Genomic DNA, 18,614 nt, shown 5'->3' on the forward strand with positions numbered 1-18,614 from the left:
CTAGCGAGTGAAAGTTAGCTAACAAGTGAAAGATTACTAGCTAGTGAAAGCAAACTAGCGAGAGAAAGATAACTAGTGAGAGAGTGAGAGAAAGATAAACAGCAAATGTAAACAAACTACTGAGTGAACGCAAACTAGCAAGTGAAAGCAAGCTGGGGAGAGGAAGATAAGTAGTGATTGAAAAATAACTGACAAGTGAAAGGAATCTAGTGAGTGAAAGATAACTAGCACATGAAAGCAATACTAGCGAGTGAAAGCAAACTAGCAAACATATACGAAGAAACCTATGGACAATCCAGATTCTCGCTTCTTGTACTACTGCGTTTATTTCTGTATGAATGATGTAGCAGGCTGGGAGTGTTGGCAAGAGAACTGTCAGTCAAGTGTACTCATTAGCATATGAGGCCACACCCACCTGTACTAACCTCTCATTGTTTTAAAATTTTTGCTGTTTAATGGAAAGTGAGTCATTTCATACAAACATGATTAAGGTCTACTAATTAGATTAGAGAGACGTCTGAATTTACTTGTGTGTGTGTGTGTGTGTGTGTGTGTGTGTGTCTGTGTGTGTGAATGCACTTTAGTTCTCCGTTGGTGTTGCTGCTTTATTGCTGGTGAGTCACTACTTGATCCAACAGCTTATTAATGAGGATCTAAAAGCTCTGTGGCTTTAAAAAACATTCAAACCCTAATGAGAAAGGAACGCACACATACTCTCACACACACAAAACACACACATGCACAGAAATATCTGCATACATATGCTAGCACCCAGTAAGCACCCACGCACAGTCAGATGCCTGCTCATGCAAAGTTAACACACACTTACGCTAATATGAGCGAACACACGCACATATCCTGAGTCATACAGGCACACACACGTACACACACACAGCAGTTATAGACATACACACAGATGCTCACACATCCCTCCTCTCCTCTCTCATCCCTCCCTGTGAGTGCTTCTCGCCCACTCTTTGGTCTCAGTGGAGCGATAGCGGCAGAGAGATAGTGAAGTGGGTTCAGGTTGGTGTGTGTGCATGTACGTGTGTGTGTGTGTGTGTGTGTGTGTGTGTGTGTGTGTGTGTGTGTGTGGTTGTGTGTCTGTGTCTGTATGTGCCGCCCCCTCTCTCATGCTTTATCAGTAAAGTGTCTCTCCTTCCCTGTGTACTGTGAAATAAACTTTTTTCATTCTAATATCATCCAAAGGGTAGATTTTTGGTTTTATTATGTATGCAAATTCATGTACATTTAATTACACGAAGCCTCATTTGCATAAATAAATGTCAGTTTTGTGAACTGTGGAGATTTAAGGCAAGACACAACATCAACAACAGATATTGCAATTAATCAATTCCAGTTGATTCCTAATTTACTTACAAGTTTTTTTTGTGTTTTTTTTAATTGTATTTGAAGGTTTTTAAAAAAAGTGATGTCTGTTTATGCAAATGAGGCTTCAACAAATCGAATATGCATACATTTGCAAAACCAAAATGGACTATGTTAGAGTTAAATCACTGTGAAGTCTCTCTCTAGAAAAAGTCTTACAGGACAGATTACTTAAATATTATTTTTATTGCTTAATCAAGAAATTATCGTACATACTATAAATTCATATCATACACATTTATAAAATGTGTTATACAAATGTTACTTTTAGGTATAAAATCTAAGATACATTTTGAGAAATACATTTATAATATACTTCCAAATAGTGATAAGAATGAGAAAAAAAAATTGAAGTTAAAAATTTTACATTTCATGAATGCAAGTCAAGAAAACCAGATTTTTTTGTTCTAAATATAAAAAAAAAAAGATTTTGAGGAAAAACATTTTTAAACATTTTTATGTGATTTTATGTTCTCACCCTATTGTGTATAAAGGAAATTGTATGTCATGAATATGTCATGAATAAAAACATAAAGAATTGACATGTAAAGCAGGAAACAAGCTTTTCAGTGGGCGGGGCTTAACATCAAATAATATGTTTATTTCACTAGGTTTATTTCACCAATTGCTAACTTTCAAATAATGCGATGGTCGCGAGTGAACAAAATAAACATAGTTCTGTTGAGTTTTGACAATGTTTCCATTGGTAGAATGTAACAGACGACAATTATAGATGAAATGCCTGCCAAACGTCTGCCAAATGCCATAAAATGTAATGTAAATCTATCTAAAAATATTAAAAATGATTACCAGTATTGTCATAAATTCAAAAAACGTGATATTTAAATAGTTAAATCTCTACTAAACTCAAACCTTAAACCTATGACATTATGATATGCATATTATTAGAGGAGGATGACAAGGTAAATGGAAACTTTTAGTTACAGTACCTGTGCACTAAACTAGCTAGCTAGCTAGCGAAATTAGCTAATGTCTATGATGAACAAAATCATGACTATTTTCTTCTGTTTTGGCTGCTATTAAATAAATTGATGAAGAAATTTAATGCCAACACTTTTATCACAGGTACTGCTGTTATGCAGTATTTTTATATTTAAATAAATAAATACATTGTTATTTATAAATTATTTATTTAAAATGAAGCATAAAATAATTGAAAAATAAAATAATTAATATGTGTAGGTGTTTATTAAAAATATAACTGAACTCAGGTTTTTTGTTTTTTTGTTTTGTTTTTTTCCACTACTATTATCCTGGCAGTATGTTAGTTAAACCTGCTGTATATGTTGTGATGTACATTATGAATGTCTTCAAGTAGCGGGACTGACAGACACAGGGTACACATGGTGCCAAAGAAATCTAATTTAATTTCTAAATAATGGACAGGTGAGCATGTGGCATCATTCAGTATCGCCGATCCAACAGAAAGGTGTGTGATGATGGTTCCAGCGTTCCCAGTGTTAGTGTAGTCTGTTAGTCTGTGTGTCAGCCATTAGCTCTCTCTCTCTCTCTCTCTCTCTCTCTCGCTCTCTCTCTCGCTCTCCTCCCCCCACCCCCCAGACGCCGACTCGGCCATGTTCTGCTGACACAGCCTTATTAGGAGATTTATCATGTCAAGGTGGCTGAACGTCAGGTCCCACAGGGATGAATGAGGTTCAGACGCTTTTACAAACCTCACAGAGAGAAACAGCACACATCTATAATACCCAAGTCCTGTAATAGCACAATAATAATCTAGACACGTCTTATATACTGCCACAGGGCTCTCTACACCTCTGTGTAGTGCTCTAGTGCAATATACACCTCTGTATGGCACTCTAGTAGGCTATAGGCCTTTTATGTAGCACTGCAGTACACTGTATATTACTATAGTACTCTAATAATATAGTGCACCATTTACATCTAGTGCACCTTTAATTTAGTGCTGTGTGACTCTGTGTACTGATTAACTCTATACACTTCTGTGTAATACTGGAGCACAGTAGACATACTCTTCTCTCATACTATAGTACACAGTTTACCTTTGTTATAATACTGTTGTACAGTATGTTTCACTATAGTACAGTACCTTTTATATAGCACTATAATGCCCTGTATATCGTTGTGTATTACGGTAGTATTCTCTACTCTTCTGTGTAGTACTATAGTAGTATTGTAGTACTGTGTAGCACTGTAGCACCCAGTATACATTTCTGTATACATTGGTACTCTATAGTGTACAATTCCCCTCTGTTGTGCTACTGTAGTATAGCAGTATAGCACACTATATACCTTTTATGTAGTGATGTAATGCCCAGTATTCCTCTGTGTACTACTATAGTGTACTCTATACTTGTGTGTAGTACTATAGTGTACGAATTACCTCTGTTGTACTACTGTAGTATTGCACTTTCGTACACTACATAGTCTTTATGTAGCACTATAATACCCTGTGTTTGTCTATGTACTACGACAGTACTCTATACACGTCTGTGTAGTTCTATACTTCACAATTACCTCTGTTGTAGTAGTGTAGTATTGCTGTATTGTACACTACATGGCTTTGATGTGGCACTGTAATGTCCTGTATACAACTGTGTACCTTGATAGTACTCTATACAATTCTGTGTAGCACTATGGTATGGTGTAGTAGACTCTGTTGTAAAGCTGTAGTACAGCAGTATAATGCGCTATATACTACAGTATAGTGCTATATGCTATAATAGTATTCTATACACTTCTGTGTAGTATTTTAGTGTACATTTTACCTCTGTTGTAGTACGGTACATAGCAGTATAGAACATCATATACTTTTATGTACTGCCATAGCACCCTGTATGCCTACTGTAGTACTCTATACAGATCTGTGTATCATTATAGTGCACAGTTTCCTTCTGTTGTAGTTCTGTAGTACAGCAGTATAGCACACTCTATGCCTTTTTATACAGTGCTGTATTACCCTGGATACCTCTGTGTACTGCTATAGTAGTTTAAGTACATTTGTGTGGTATTATAGTGCACAATTCACCTCTCTTGTAGTATTTTACTATAGTTCTATAGTATTCTATATGCCTGTTATGTAGGTTTTTATTACCCTGTATATGTCTGTGTACTACTATAGTACTCTGTATACTACTCTACTGCTATAGTTTTGTAGTAATGTAGTATAATATACACCTCTGTTTAGCTCTAGAGTACACTGTATTTATACTCTTCTTTGTAGTACTTTAGTGCAGTGTACATTATTTATGCAGTAATGTACTGCATAAATAATGTACCATAGTATAACACACACCTTTGTATAACACTATGGTACACAACATTTCTTTTATTTAGTGCTGTAGCACCTTGTATACCTCTGTGTGCTACTATAGTACTCTGTGTAATCCTATATTACAGTATGCATTACTTATATGTAGAACTGCAGTAATATATGCACCATAGTAAACTATATAGCTTTTATATAGTGCATTAATACTCAGTATACCTCTGGGTGCTACTATAGTACTCTCTAAACTTCTGTGTAGTACCATAGTGCACAATGTACCTCATTAGTGTCTATAGTACCCTACTGAGGTAGTGTATATGAGGTAGTGTACTATACCTCAGTAGTGTCTATAGTGCACTTTATAACTTTACGTATTCCTGTAATGCCATTATACATGGCTGTAGAGCACTCTACAGCCCTACATGCTACTATAGGTATACTGTATACAGTACCTTTTAAGTGGTACAGTAGGACCCTTTACACTCTGTTGTACGTTAGTATGCTGTACACCATTGTGTAGTACTATAGCACCCTGTACACCCCTGCATATTACTGTAGTACTCTTTACACTTCTATACATAACAATTGTACTGTTATGAGTTCACTATAATACTATAGTATAATACGGTAGAGAATTTGTCTTGGTATCTTTGTAGTTGTATTGTGGCCATATTGGAGGAGTCACATGACTCCTGTTTCTGTAGTCATCTTTGGGTTGTACCATGTTTGAACATGGTGTCGTCTTGACCCCATCCGGTAAAATGGAAAGAGCAAGAATGATGCAAAAGAGGAATAGAGATGTAGAGATCATTAGCTGAGTGCATCTGCAGCCCTCCGCTCCCATTAATTCATGGCATGACCAGCAGAAATGCTTAATTATTGATCAGTAGCAGACTACGCCCAGGGATCACATTTCTAGACGGAGCAGACAGACGCTCGGTCTCTTATCATTGCCTGTACTCCTATACTATAGGGAAGTTCACAGAGAAAACTTCTAACTGGCTAGTATCATTAACTTTTAATAAAGCTCTCAGACATGTCGGCGTCTGTATTAATTAAAGATTATCAGAGATCTTAATGTGCTAATGCACCAGTTAGCAGCTACTCGTATATGGACTAAACTGGCTGGCAGCTAGATTCAGGCTGTCAGGATAAAGAATTTAATTATATATCTAGCATGTTTGAGTAGCCCAAATTTCCAACTCATGAACTGATGCTCGACCAAAAGATTTTGTGTTGTGCTAAACCTGGTAGAACATTTGAACTGGGGTCAGTTTAAGTGGAGCACAACTCTTATATTAAATATTAAGCAGTGACTGAGATTGAAAAGCATTGAAAATCTCTCAATGAATATTTGACTTAGCTAACATTACACAAGTTTAAGTATCAGTTAACCATATATTAGAGGTGCACTGAAATTTCAGCCACCAAAAATTTTAGGAAAGAGAAAAACACCCTACATTGAAGTGTCAAATCTAACACTATACAAACCATTTTAATGGTGAGGCTAATTAGAAAGTGATTTAAAACGCTCCCCTGCACCAATCAGCACTCGTACAAACAGTTTGAGCTGCAGTTCAACAGTGATAAATGTCAGAACCATTTCCTTGGTTCAATGATCAATAAATCAGTAATAGCCTGTGTTAACTGTAATATACTAATATAATATGTTTATCTTACTTTTACCACTTGTACCAGAACCAAATGTTACCATGACAGGGTCACTTCTTCAACAAAAATAAACCACCTCACCAAGTACAATCACCTAAGTGGTGATATCAGCTATGGTGGTCCATTCCCTTTAATGGATGGGGTAGAGGGGTGCAAATACTTTGTGCAGTGCAACAGGTGGACTACAGTTACTATAAGTGACCTGATAAAATGGCTAATGAGTGTAGTTACAGCAAAAGTTTACATAATGATCCAGAAGTTGATGAAGACGTTGACTACAGTGGTGCAGGAAATCATTTTCTGGGATGTCACGACCGTTCATCAAAGTATATTCTGTTACACAGATTCATTTTCAGTTTCCCTCTTGTCCTCCTGGCAGCTGCATTTAAAATGGAGCAACGGCCGTGCTCTCTTATCGATTCCCAGTGATGGACTATTATTAGTTTGTTCAGAGTGACCTCCTCTATTTGCCTGGTGAGATGATTGACAGACGATCCCATCTCAGGTGACCTTGATGGCTATTTTCCAGATTCAGGTGCCTGTACTGTTGAGAAACTCAATCAGTGGTGCTACTGGATTGAGAATGACCTTCTTACTCAAAGCCACAGATGAATGAGTGAGCAGGAGCTTGAATAAATGAACGATATGGAGCTCATCAACCATGAAGATATACGAAGTGTACGTCACGTTGCTCACTGGAGCCTGTAGGATTGCAGCAGCGTGTCAGGACCGATGGTTTTGATCTTCATCAAAAGTTGATCATATTGAAGATTGTACCACAAGACTCAAGTCGTCTTGTCGAATGACGGCTTTCATAGACACATTGCACACAGGCATGTAGCGTAGTAGGACTTGGGAAGATGCAAAATTCCGAAGATTTCATTTAGGAAGACCATGATAGCTGGATCATCCTGGAAAGAATTATATCACACAAAAACTGGAATTGTTCTCATTTGGAGGTGAAGTGAATGCAGGTAACTTTCCAAATGTAAATATTGACGCTGAATATGTGATTAGTGGAAACTTGAGTTTGGAGTTCATTTGAAGGATCTTGAACTAGAACCTTCCAAGGACAGTTTTACAACATGATACAGACCATTAATGGCATACATTATCTCCACTCCTCCACGCTCAACCAGCCTGAGAGACACGGACATGTTTTTATGACCTGATTGGTCCGGTGCCATGTACAGAAGAGAGCCGAGAGCCCGGAGGTGGAACATATGCCACTGAGGCTGTTATCTGGGTAGTGTTCTCTACAATATTTTTAACATGGATCTAGCATTTTCAGATTTCAGTTCTTGATGTTTATGGCCATTAAAGTGCGAATCTTATCAAAGGGATGGTGGGTAAGTTATTTTTGCTGTAAAAGCAAAGGCAATGGAAAGCTTTCAGGTTCTATTGGGCACATCTTACAGCAATATTCATGCAGTCGTGTACTTACCGTCTCCAGAGACAACTGTGGCTGGTCTGAAAATGTTGATAAGCGAGGTAGAGCTCACTGTTTGCAGTGTTATGCACTGAAGAAGAGGGTAGGCTGAAGAACAGTCACATGTAGCACTTCAATGCTGCTGTTCAATTAGTGCTACTTCCATCATCTGAGTATTTCTGTGATTATTTTTACCTCTCAGTGATAACATTGTTTGCTGCTTGTGAAACAAATGGGTGAATTTGATAACCTAGCAACCACACCATGCTGATGATAGCAAAGTTCCAGAAAGATTTCAACTGACAGTGCTGACTAGGCTTCTGATATGCATATCAGAAGATCGTGACACTGCTCACAGGACACAACACGAGTCCTGTCACATGACTATTCACTCCTGATTAACCACCCAATTCATACATGATTTAGCCCTGTTAAATAAACATGTCTAAATTATGCCCAAATCATTCAGAGTTTAGAGCTTCAGAGACATGAGGTGTGTTTCCACTGAGATTCTGGAAACGTCTAATGATATGAGGCGTGTCGGAATAATACAGTTCCTGGATGAGTTCATTATCTCAACAAGTGATGCTATCTGCATGACCATGATGTCATTCAGTCACATAGCAAAATCACGGCAACACGACGAACATGGTGGAGTTTGAGATTGAAATTGTCTTGTTCTTTATTATTTTTGTTTGTTGCACAAATATGATATTAACATTACTGTAGTTTGCTTTGTGCTTTGAGTTAATCTTATCATTTACCAGCATATTCCGGAGAGCTTTATTCCTGTTACTCTAGAACGTCACATCATACATTTTATCCATTTATAGCTACATTTAATGTTGTGGAACATCCTAAAAGCAGCTATAAACAGCTATAAACAGTCTTTTCCTCACCAGCCTCTCTTTTTTCAGTCTCTTGAGAAACCACAAAGCACAAAGTCCTCTGTGCTGAAGATGTCGGAAAACTGCTGACACTGGAGACTCCTTCCATAAGTGTTAATTAAATGTCTCCTTACGTAAAGCATCACTGTATCAACAATTACAAGCATTTTTTAAATCCGTTTGTGTGGCATATCTGCTGTACACGTCCCTGTGAATGAGTTGTTACTCTAGAAACTATAACGTATTATAACGAGTGCATTAATATAAACCTGTATGCAGAGCTACTGTTATAGAAAATTAATCAATATCTTCAGTTTGCAGAGAAGTCAGAAGACAACTATGAGTGAGAATACAGGATAAAAGTTATATATATATATATATGTGTGTGTGTGTGTGTGTGTGTATGTGTGTGTGTATATGTATATATATATATATATATATATATATATATATATATGCAACATATATAGTGTATGTGTGTATGTGTTTTTGCTGTTTTTTCACCACTTTATGCAAGAATATGTGGAAGATGTTGACCTTGAGGCTTGAATAAGGGCTAGAACTCGCTCATCCTTCCCTTTTTTCTCCGTCTCTGGTTTCAGGGACACGGATCTGGTTTATGTGCAGATTTATCCTCGGCTGTCTTGATTAGCTGAGCAGCTTCTACACGGCAAATTAGGAGTCTGCAGTTTATCGCAGCGCTCCCACTAGACACATATCAGTGTACTATGGCTTTATGGGTTACTGTGTGTCGGCTTTCATTGATTTTTCAAATCAAGATAATGTACACACACACACAAACACACACTTCCATCTTAACAGTAGCAATAGTGTAGATATAGAGCTGCTCATTTTCTGTCTGCTCTGATAAAAAAAAGCTCAAAGGCTCCTTCTCCCTCTCTTTTATTTCATATCTAAATCCCTTTGCAGTCGAATACTGAATCTGGAGTGTGAGCTTCGTGAGATTTGATTCATACTCTCTTTGATCTCTTTTTTTCCTCTCCTGAGTAGGGATTTTCTCCTTCTCATGGCTTTATAAATCATCTTACCTCACATCCTCACATCAGAAACTGATGTTTTTGTGCATCAATACTACTAGTTATTATATTGAGACAATACTGTTTGATAGTCCTACTAAAATATTTGTTAAGGTTTAAAATGACCTGTTAAATAGCAATTTATGCAAAAAAAAAAAAAAAACCTGAGAAACTGAAAGCATGTGCCCCGTAGTTATGAGCTAAACAAAACGGCATATATTTGATAGAAATGTTGTTAGTTTTATCTCAGTATTTGTAAGTAAAATGTTCTATAAATACTAAAATCAAACTGATTTCTTCAGTACAATGAATTTGGCAATATTTAAGTCTAGCATAGAGCTGGAATCTAGTAAGGTTTCTGCTAGCATAGATTTAAAATCGTTTAAGGCTAACCTGGGACAGGAATCTACAAAGTTTAAGGCTAGCATACTGTATATTAAAAATCTACAAAGTTTATGGTTGGGACAGAGCTGCAGTAGAGAAGGTAGAGTGATAGCATAGTTTAAGGCTAGCATAGTGTGTCTGTGTAGCTGGCTGTATTGCGCTAAACTCAGTGCTGAGCTGAAGAAAAGAAAGCAGCAATGATTCCTGAGAGTTGATTTTATTAAGAAACTTCAGATTTGGAAAGATGCATGAAAGCAGTTTGTTTGTGTGTCTGCGTGCATGTGTGTGCGTTTGCGTGCGCACTCCATTCATGAGTTTCTGTATTTACTCTCCTCCCGCTGCTGCCATCTGTCGCTGGCTGGCCGAACGGTCTCAACACGACCACTTCCTGTCTGACGCCATCACATGACGCAGTGCAACTGCAGTAGCAGTGAGACACTGACCCTTCTTCCATCACTCCAGATCCTGCTGAGAGTGTCTGTGCACGTGTGTGTGTGTGTGTGTGTGTGTGTGTGATAGAGAGAGTGGGATATGAAAAGGAAAGGGAAGGAAGGAAGGAAGGAAGAAGGAAGGAAAGGACTTGAGAGGGAGGAAAGGCCAGAGAAATGTCTTTGACGTCAACATAGTCCACATTCTCACACTCTTTTACACACACACACACACACACACACACACACACAGATAAAAATGTTTTTACCGGATTAAATTTGCACTAGAACTGAAATAAAAAAAGTGACTTAATTATGTACATCATGTGTATATTTTATATTATGATGGCTGACAGGGACAGAGGCCACGCCTCCTTCACTGACACTGGCAAACAGAGGCCACGCCTTCTTCTCGTCTTTCATAAAGATTGATGGATAGAGGCCATGCCTTCTTTTCCTCCTTCATTAAGACGCATGGGTAAAAAGATCACGCCTCTTTCATTAAGACTGACAGATACAGAGGCCACACCTCCTTCATTAAGACTGACAGATACAGAGGCCACGCCTCTTTCATTAAGACTGACAGATACAGAGGCCACGCCTCTTTCATTAAGACTGACAGATACAGAGGCCACACCTCCTTCATTAAGACTGACAGATACAGAGGCCACGCCTCAATTATTAAAACTGACAGGCACAGAGGCCACTCCTCCTTCATCAAGACTGACAGATACAGAGGCCACGCCTCCTTCACTGGCACTCTGTTTCTCAGTATTGTGGCATCTTTTCAGAAAGTGTTTATTTTTTGTATAATTTTTTCTTTCATGCCTCTTTCTTTCTTTCTTTCTTTCTCTTCTATCAATATTCAGTAATCTACATAAACATTATTAACCCATGTGTAATATGTGTGTGTGTGTGTGTGTAGGTGGGGATGGTGAGTGTGTGTTTGAGGGTGATTACGCCGTGCCTCCTCTCCCGGTGACTGAAGGAATGCAGCACATCCGCATCATGGAGGGAGTGTCTCGCTCTCTGCCCTCCTCACCACTTCTGTCTCACCAGGCGCTCAGCATGAGACTACAGCCACTCAAGAGACTCCCAGGTAACACAAACACACACACACACACACACACACACACAGAGTACTGAAAAATACGTGTGCGCATGGGAGCTATAATGAATTTTACCGTCCTGTACTTATTTTGTAATATTATTTAATTAATATTGTTATTTAAATATTTGAAGGCCAAAAACTTCACATGTTTAAGATATTTTACTCTTACATGCCTAATGACAGTCCTAAATGTTTTGGATGCATAGGGCATAACATAATGCATGCTATGCCCCATGTAGTGAGCATAATCTATATAGTGCATAGGATGTTGCTTGGAATTTAGATCTATATTTATATCTAAAAATTGAATTTTTTTTTTTAAATTTTTTTTTAATCTCTTTTACATTACTGGGGCTTTATCCTGAGAGCTGCACTTCTCAACGTGGCCACAACGTGGCTCTCACTCACAGCACTGCCCTCTTTACTCTCTACTGTATCCCTCTTCCTCTACATTCTTTCAGTTTTTGTTTTTCTCATTCGCTATCCCCAGCCTTCTTTCTATCTTTCTTCTGAAAAATTAAGGCTGGGTATCTGATGATACTCTTACGACCTCACCTCAGACGTGGAGATTCACCTGCAAAACAGTGATGCACCTGATAATGGTGGATAGCAACAGTTGCTAAGCAGCGATTAGTGGGCACAGAAAATAAGGCGGGGCTTGAGTTTGGTCAATGGCAGCAAGAGCTGCTTCAACTGCTCTTTCTTTCTTTCTTTCTTTCTTTCTTTCTTTCTTTCCACAGTTGTTAATCAGTGACTGGAGGGGCGGGGCTTGTGATTGGTCAGTTGTTTCGAGAGCTGCTTTGAGGTTTCTTCAAACCTTCAGAACTTTCTAGCATCATGACAGGTGTTGAGTGTCGAGTCTAACTTCTGACACACACAGCCGATTGTGTGTGTGTGTGTGTGTGTGTGTGTGAGATTTTATTATGTTTTCTCAGAAATGGTTTTAACACCTCCACGAGTCAGAGACGTCGCACTGTTTTCTGAAGTGTGAGTGAGTTACAGGGTGGTAAAACTCACAGATGTATTAGTCATGAGCTCTTAACATGCAGCGCAAAACCCGGCACTTTTTCTGGAAAGTGTTGCAGCGTAGTGAAGAGTGAGAGGAGGAAGAGGAGGAGGAGGAGGAGGAGGAAGAGGAGTCTTGTGTCAGATAGAATGGATTCAGCCTCAGCTCTGAATCCTACAATTTCTCCAGTAATAATATCAGCTCAGTGATGATCTCGTTACATTCAGTGTGGGGCAGTGGGGTGCCAATACTTTTGCACCCGATGGAATACAGTCAGTAATTGTAGGTGTAACTGATGAAGACAGCTAAATGTTGTCATGGCAACCATACCATCTGACATGCAGAGCTCATGCACAGCGTATTTCTCTCTCTCTCTCTCTCTCTCTCTCTCTATGAGTTAATGGTAAATATGGAACGTGATGTATATATGTACTTTTCTTTCTTCTTTTCTTTTTTTATCTCTCTCTCACCTTTATTATTTTTTTTCTTTCTTTCTTTCTTCTCTGTCTCTCTCAATCTTTTTCCTATTACTATCTTTTTCTGTCTCTTACTTTTTTCTTTCTTTCTTTCTTTCTATTTCTATCTTCTTCTGTCTTGTACTTTTTCCTCTATCTTAATTTTTTCATTCTTTTATCCTTTCATTCTCTCTCTCTCACTCTCTCATACACTCTCTGTCTTACTTTCTTGCTGTGACACATTTTTGTTCACACTCGTTTTTCATCTCTTGCTCTGTCGCTCCTGCCCTCTCGCCCTCGCTTTCCTCCTGGCTGTAAATAGCCTGTGGGACTTCAGGCAGCTGGGAGATGGAGAGGTGGGACGTAATTGGAGGCACGATTCCGCCTCACTTCCTGCCCCAGGTGGCACAGCGACTGCCACCTGATCTCTCTCTCTCTCTCTCTCTCTCTCTCTCTCTCTCTCCCACTCACGAGCACAAGTTGTTTTCTCGCGTACATCCTCGAGCTGAATGTTAGTGTGTGAGTGTGTGTGAGTGTGTGGATGTATCAGGACCGCAGCAGGACAGATCCTGAGTGGGGATTTGGCTGAAATGGTGAGACTCTCGCCGCTTGCTGTGTATTCTTTTTTTTCTGTCTTTTCCTTCATTTCTTAAGGAATTAATGGTCAGGTGCTCTGAGTCAGCTCTGACGAGGGAGGCTGTTCACGGTAGCGTGATGTCATATCCTGAATTTGTATTATTCCAAATTTCACATGAAGCTTTTCAGTTATGGATGTAAGTAAAGCACATGTTCTGTTCATGGTCACCTGTTTGGAGTGCGTTTTATCCTGGAGTGTTTGTGAGTTTCACACTGAAGCGTGTGATGTAATGGTTTAACGTGGGTGGCGTCGGTTGAGCGGCGTTCCCGATGGAAACCCTGTGAGGTAGGAGGTGCGGTTATATAATGACACGTCATAAGCTGGCTATAGATTCTTCATTTAGTCATATCCAATTCCTGCCTGCTAGTGCCGTCCCTCCTGTTGCTCAGGGATAACGAGTGCTTCCCTCAGCGCATCATCATACTGTACATGTGAGATAACGGATCCCTGTGGTCAGCTAGCGAAGAATAGAGACGAGTACCATTTCTCCCATCCAGCAACACGGAAGCCTGTGACGACTCATGATCTCCAAATAGGACAAAACTTTACGGCTGTGGCACACCGACACGACCGTGGCTGTAGTAGTATGTGATTTTACATGTAGTACTTTGTCTTTTTTTGTTTTTGTTGTTGTTTTTTTTTGTACTTCTGGACTTGTAGAGTTAAGCGCAGACGTCTGTGCATGTTTAATAGGATATTAGGAAACATATAACATAACAACATTCAGGTTCTGGTTCACAACACTGTAAATTCTTTACATGTGAATTATTTGTGTGTGATATATGTCATCATATGTGATACATATACAGTATGTGCGATGTGTCTGGTGGTATGGGAAAACCCATCAGATGTTCCTGTGGCAAAATTTTAGCAAACAGCTAAAAATGATAAACAAGTCGGGTTTTGACCAAAATTCTGTTTTTCTAACTATAACACAGTTTCACATCTCAACTTTAAGGATAAATGTATTTCACTAAAATGATTTGGAAATGTTTTTATTTAGGTTACTTTCCTAAATAACCTTCGCTTGACGACGAAAGATAACGTTGTATAAGGAGCCGGTTTAACAAACGCATCTAGCGCGCCCAAGAAAAGTGTTTGCTCTGTTACTGGGAGATCGAAGTGTCAAATCCTGTAGATGCCACAGGTGAGAGGGAGGACATTACTCTCTCTCCCCTGTCAATCACAGCGATACTAGCCAATCGTAGGCATCTGTAAGGTCATGTATGCAGAAGAGGGCAGATAGGTCTTTCCTCCGAGTGTGTTACGCTGCCCTGTGGAACAGTATAAGCAGCGGTTTGAAAAGATATGGTTGGCTGGCTTCACAAGGAAACACGTGTTCGACTTCACACTCCTTGGTTCATAGCTGTATGATAGAGGAGAACTGACTGGTGGGCGGGAATTGGCAGGTGACCAAATTGGGAGAAAGTAAGGGGGAAAAACAGTGTTAAATGCAGTCCGTCTGTCTAAAACCACACTAGCTAAGTGTGACTTCCCCACACAGTGAAGATCACGCTTTGGTCAAGTTGTTGGATAGCTACATGTCATAGCGAGGCTGACAGTTCAGTTTGTAATCAGATACTGGCTGTTAAAAATGAAAGAAATCTTTGCTACAGATGCTGCAGCTTTATTCTGTTTGAGAAACATGCAAAAGAGAAACACATTTCAGAGCTGTGTCATCATGTGAAGGGTTTTCCCAGGCCACCACACATATACCATTCCCTTTCATTACAAGCCTTGAGAATAGTTTGACATAAAGTCTTTGTTTCCGTATTTTGCCTACTTTTACTTATAAAAAAATTATAATGTCATAACAATGCACATAGTCACACTATTTATATTTTTACTAAACTCTGAAACTCTGATGGAAATTGGAAACCTTCTTTTTTTCTCTGTTTTCTTTCTCTGTGGTTGATTACTGAAAAAAAAAAAGAAAGTGCCCTTTAAAAATGTCCACATGGAAAGCGTAAATGCTTCTGGGCTTTGGCTGAGGGATGTTCTGAAGGAGTTGATTTTTTTTTTTGCCAAAATAACATGCCCTGAATTCTTTTTACATTTATACTCCAAGCTCTGCGCTTTGACCATTCGACTTTGATGGATATAAATACAGCCAGCAGCTCGCATTCCTGCATGTATGCTGTGTTTGGTAAAAACGCAGGGTTTCTAAACTACACATTACTGTAGAAAACTGCAGCTCAGCTATATTACAGCTCTCCATGTACATGTGATTGACGTCACTTCGTCTACTGATTAAATACTAATCACAAGATGCTTCCTGACCAGCAGTTTGCTCCCCTGTTGGCTCCGCAGGTACGTTTTGGGATTGCTGCGTTAGTTACAGGAAGCCAGTAGAAGTGAAGTGACATGAGATTTTATCAATTTCTCATGAATCATTTGACACTACTCTCGTCATCATATTTTCATTTCTTTAGTTTGTAGTTAGTTTTGCTGAAGTGCTAAAGGACCTTGGTCTGGATCTTGATCTTTATTCGTGTTCAGCAGCAGCAGTTCAGCGGTTAAGATGTTGGACTACTGCTCGGAAGGTCATGAGTTACTGGAAGTCTCAGTACTGCCAATGCTGGGCCCTTGAGCAAGGCCCTTAATCCTCAACCACTCAGTTGTATAAATGTCAGTCGCTCTGGATAAGGGCGTCTGCCAAATGTAATGTAAAATGTTATTTTAGTCTCAGAATCTAGTATTTGGTTTGATTTTTTAAACTGTGATTGATCTCTTTCTGTGTTTTATGGCACTTTCACAGCTATTAGCCCATTTGTGGGGTCTGAATCATAGTGAGATTGATTCTTTTGATTCGTTTGCTGTTTGGTTTGGTTTCATGTTGCATATAATTAAACAAGCCAAAAAGCAAAAAGGGGCATGTAGGGTCAGAAATAAGGTGACGGAAAAATAAACGTAGAAATCACAAGCTAATGCTAAATAAATCATTAGATAATTAAATATAACTAACCAGTTATAAAGTTCATGGGTCCAAATCTCTGGAACACATGGCATTTCTGCAACGCTACGATTCTGTCCTTTGGCTCGGTTTACAAATCAAATGCTGCAGTTTAATACACACAGTATGATTGATTCACTTCCTGCAGTGAGTCGATTCAGAGTCAAATCGCTTTCTCATTAGAGTTCACTTAGTTGCGGATCGAGACCACCTCGCTCAGACGTTCTCGAGTGTGACCCGAGTGTGACTGCTGTGTTCTCGCTTGACTAAAGAACCGCACTGAGGCAGAGAACACACCAGGGTTCTGTTCAAGTGGACTAGTTCTCACTCTGAGCATTTGAGTCTTGTACTTCAGACTCTCTGTCTCTCTCTGATCTCAGTCTCAATCAGCGCCTCAGTTTCAGAGTTACTCTGATTATTATTCTTTTATTTTTACATTTTGACATGGATGCAAGACAGAGACTGACATTTCTCTGCTCTGTCTGGATCTCATTCTGGATTTCTTTTTTAATCTCTGGTCTAGAACTTTACCCTGTTTACTATGGTATAATGGGCTGCTTATTGAGTTTTATAGTCCAAAAACAAAGAGGAGAAAATCCAGTGTGTGTATGAATTCCCATTGCAATAGCTTAGTGGTTACAGGTGCAGATTACCCATAATGCACTTTGATATTTCTGGAGCAGAGAGTATAAGACACCATTTCAGACACAAGGCTAGTCTGTTCTGTTTATTCCTACACCTGTGCAATTTATAACTATCTTAGCACCTGGATGAACTCTTGAACCTCGGCATGTACACATTTCCTCGCATATTTCGGACATGAGTTAACAAGATGTGTCCATTTTTGTCCTGAGGACGTTCAGTCAAATGTTTTGGGTGATGAGGTTCAGCCTGGTTGTTAATATCTCCTGGTATATCTGTAATAGAGAGAAAGAAAAGACTGAAATAACTTTCCTGGTCCATTTTTCTCACCTAGCACCACCTCCATCTGCCGGCCACTTGGGGATTATTTTCTTTCTGTGATTTTCACAGGATATTAAGACACAGCTTTTTGGCTCCATCCCAAACCGTTCGAGCGCTGCTGCCTTTTTCGCTGCGAAGTCAGCATGAAGCAGAAGGAAGCGTTCTGTTTTTTCCGGCCATGGTTATGCACCTCTGTCCTGCTCTGATTCCTTATGGTTTCTTTTCAGTTTCACTCGTTTTTCTCCTCCCTTTCTTGCCTGGTTTCCTCTTCAGACCCTGGACACTGTTGTTAAACGCTGACTTTCTTTATTCTTCATGTTGTTTTTCATTGCACATGGGGCGTTTTTGTCTTTCCCTATAATCCAGGCGGAGACGGCGTTTGACCACAGGCTGTATTACGAACCCTTGTTTTTTTTTTTTGCTAACCTCAAACACTCTGACTTTGTAAAATTCTATGTCATTTGTTTTAAACTAAGTGCTTCTTGGTTTAGCGATAGAAGTGTAAACACAATCCGACTAGGGCTTATTTTTTATTGAGAAATTTAGAAAGCTAGTTGACATCCATGTGCAGCCACCTTAGGAGGTCTCTAGTGAAAGTCCTGGTGAAACTCGATCTGTGATGACCAAAAACTTTCTCTGTTTCTGCTGCATCTCTCTCTCTCTGGACAGGATGGGTCAGTGAGAGTCGACCCTGACCTCTTTAGATCGACTGGCAACGTAAAACGACCCCCCTGCTAGGCCTGACACGCTTCCCTTAAACATTACCATCTGTGGTTCTCCCTCTACCCCCTCTCCTTCTCTCTCTCTCTCTCTTTCTCTCTCCCTTTCTCTGTGATTCTTCTCCACTGTACCTCTGCTTTCTGTCTTGTCCTGTGCTCATGGAAAGCACTCTGTTTTTTTGGAAAACTTTCACATGGAACTTATTTCCCTGAAACGGACTTCACACTATGCCAGGATTCTTGACCTGGACATGCACTCTTTCGGTAAGTCTGACCC

General features: G+C 39.4%; 1 protein-coding gene across 7 annotated transcripts in view; it reads left to right on the forward strand.

Annotated features, from left to right (window-relative positions):
- The window catches only part of tanc2a (tetratricopeptide repeat, ankyrin repeat and coiled-coil containing 2a), a 139,526-nt gene that overhangs the window by 76,349 nt on the left and 44,563 nt on the right, over window positions 1-18,614 (forward strand). For 5 of the 7 annotated variants that reach the window (XM_053228572.1, XM_053228573.1, XM_053228571.1 and 2 more), the window contains one exon: window positions 11,419-11,592. In XM_053228572.1, coding sequence (XP_053084547.1) covers window positions 11,419-11,592 — 174 coding nt within the window. The other 2 variants (XM_053228578.1, XM_053228577.1) reach the window with 2 other exon arrangements.

Source organism: Pangasianodon hypophthalmus, chromosome 23 (assembly GCF_027358585.1).
Source record: "Pangasianodon hypophthalmus isolate fPanHyp1 chromosome 23, fPanHyp1.pri, whole genome shotgun sequence".
In the NCBI taxonomy this organism is placed as follows: Eukaryota; Metazoa; Chordata; class Actinopteri; order Siluriformes; family Pangasiidae; genus Pangasianodon; species Pangasianodon hypophthalmus.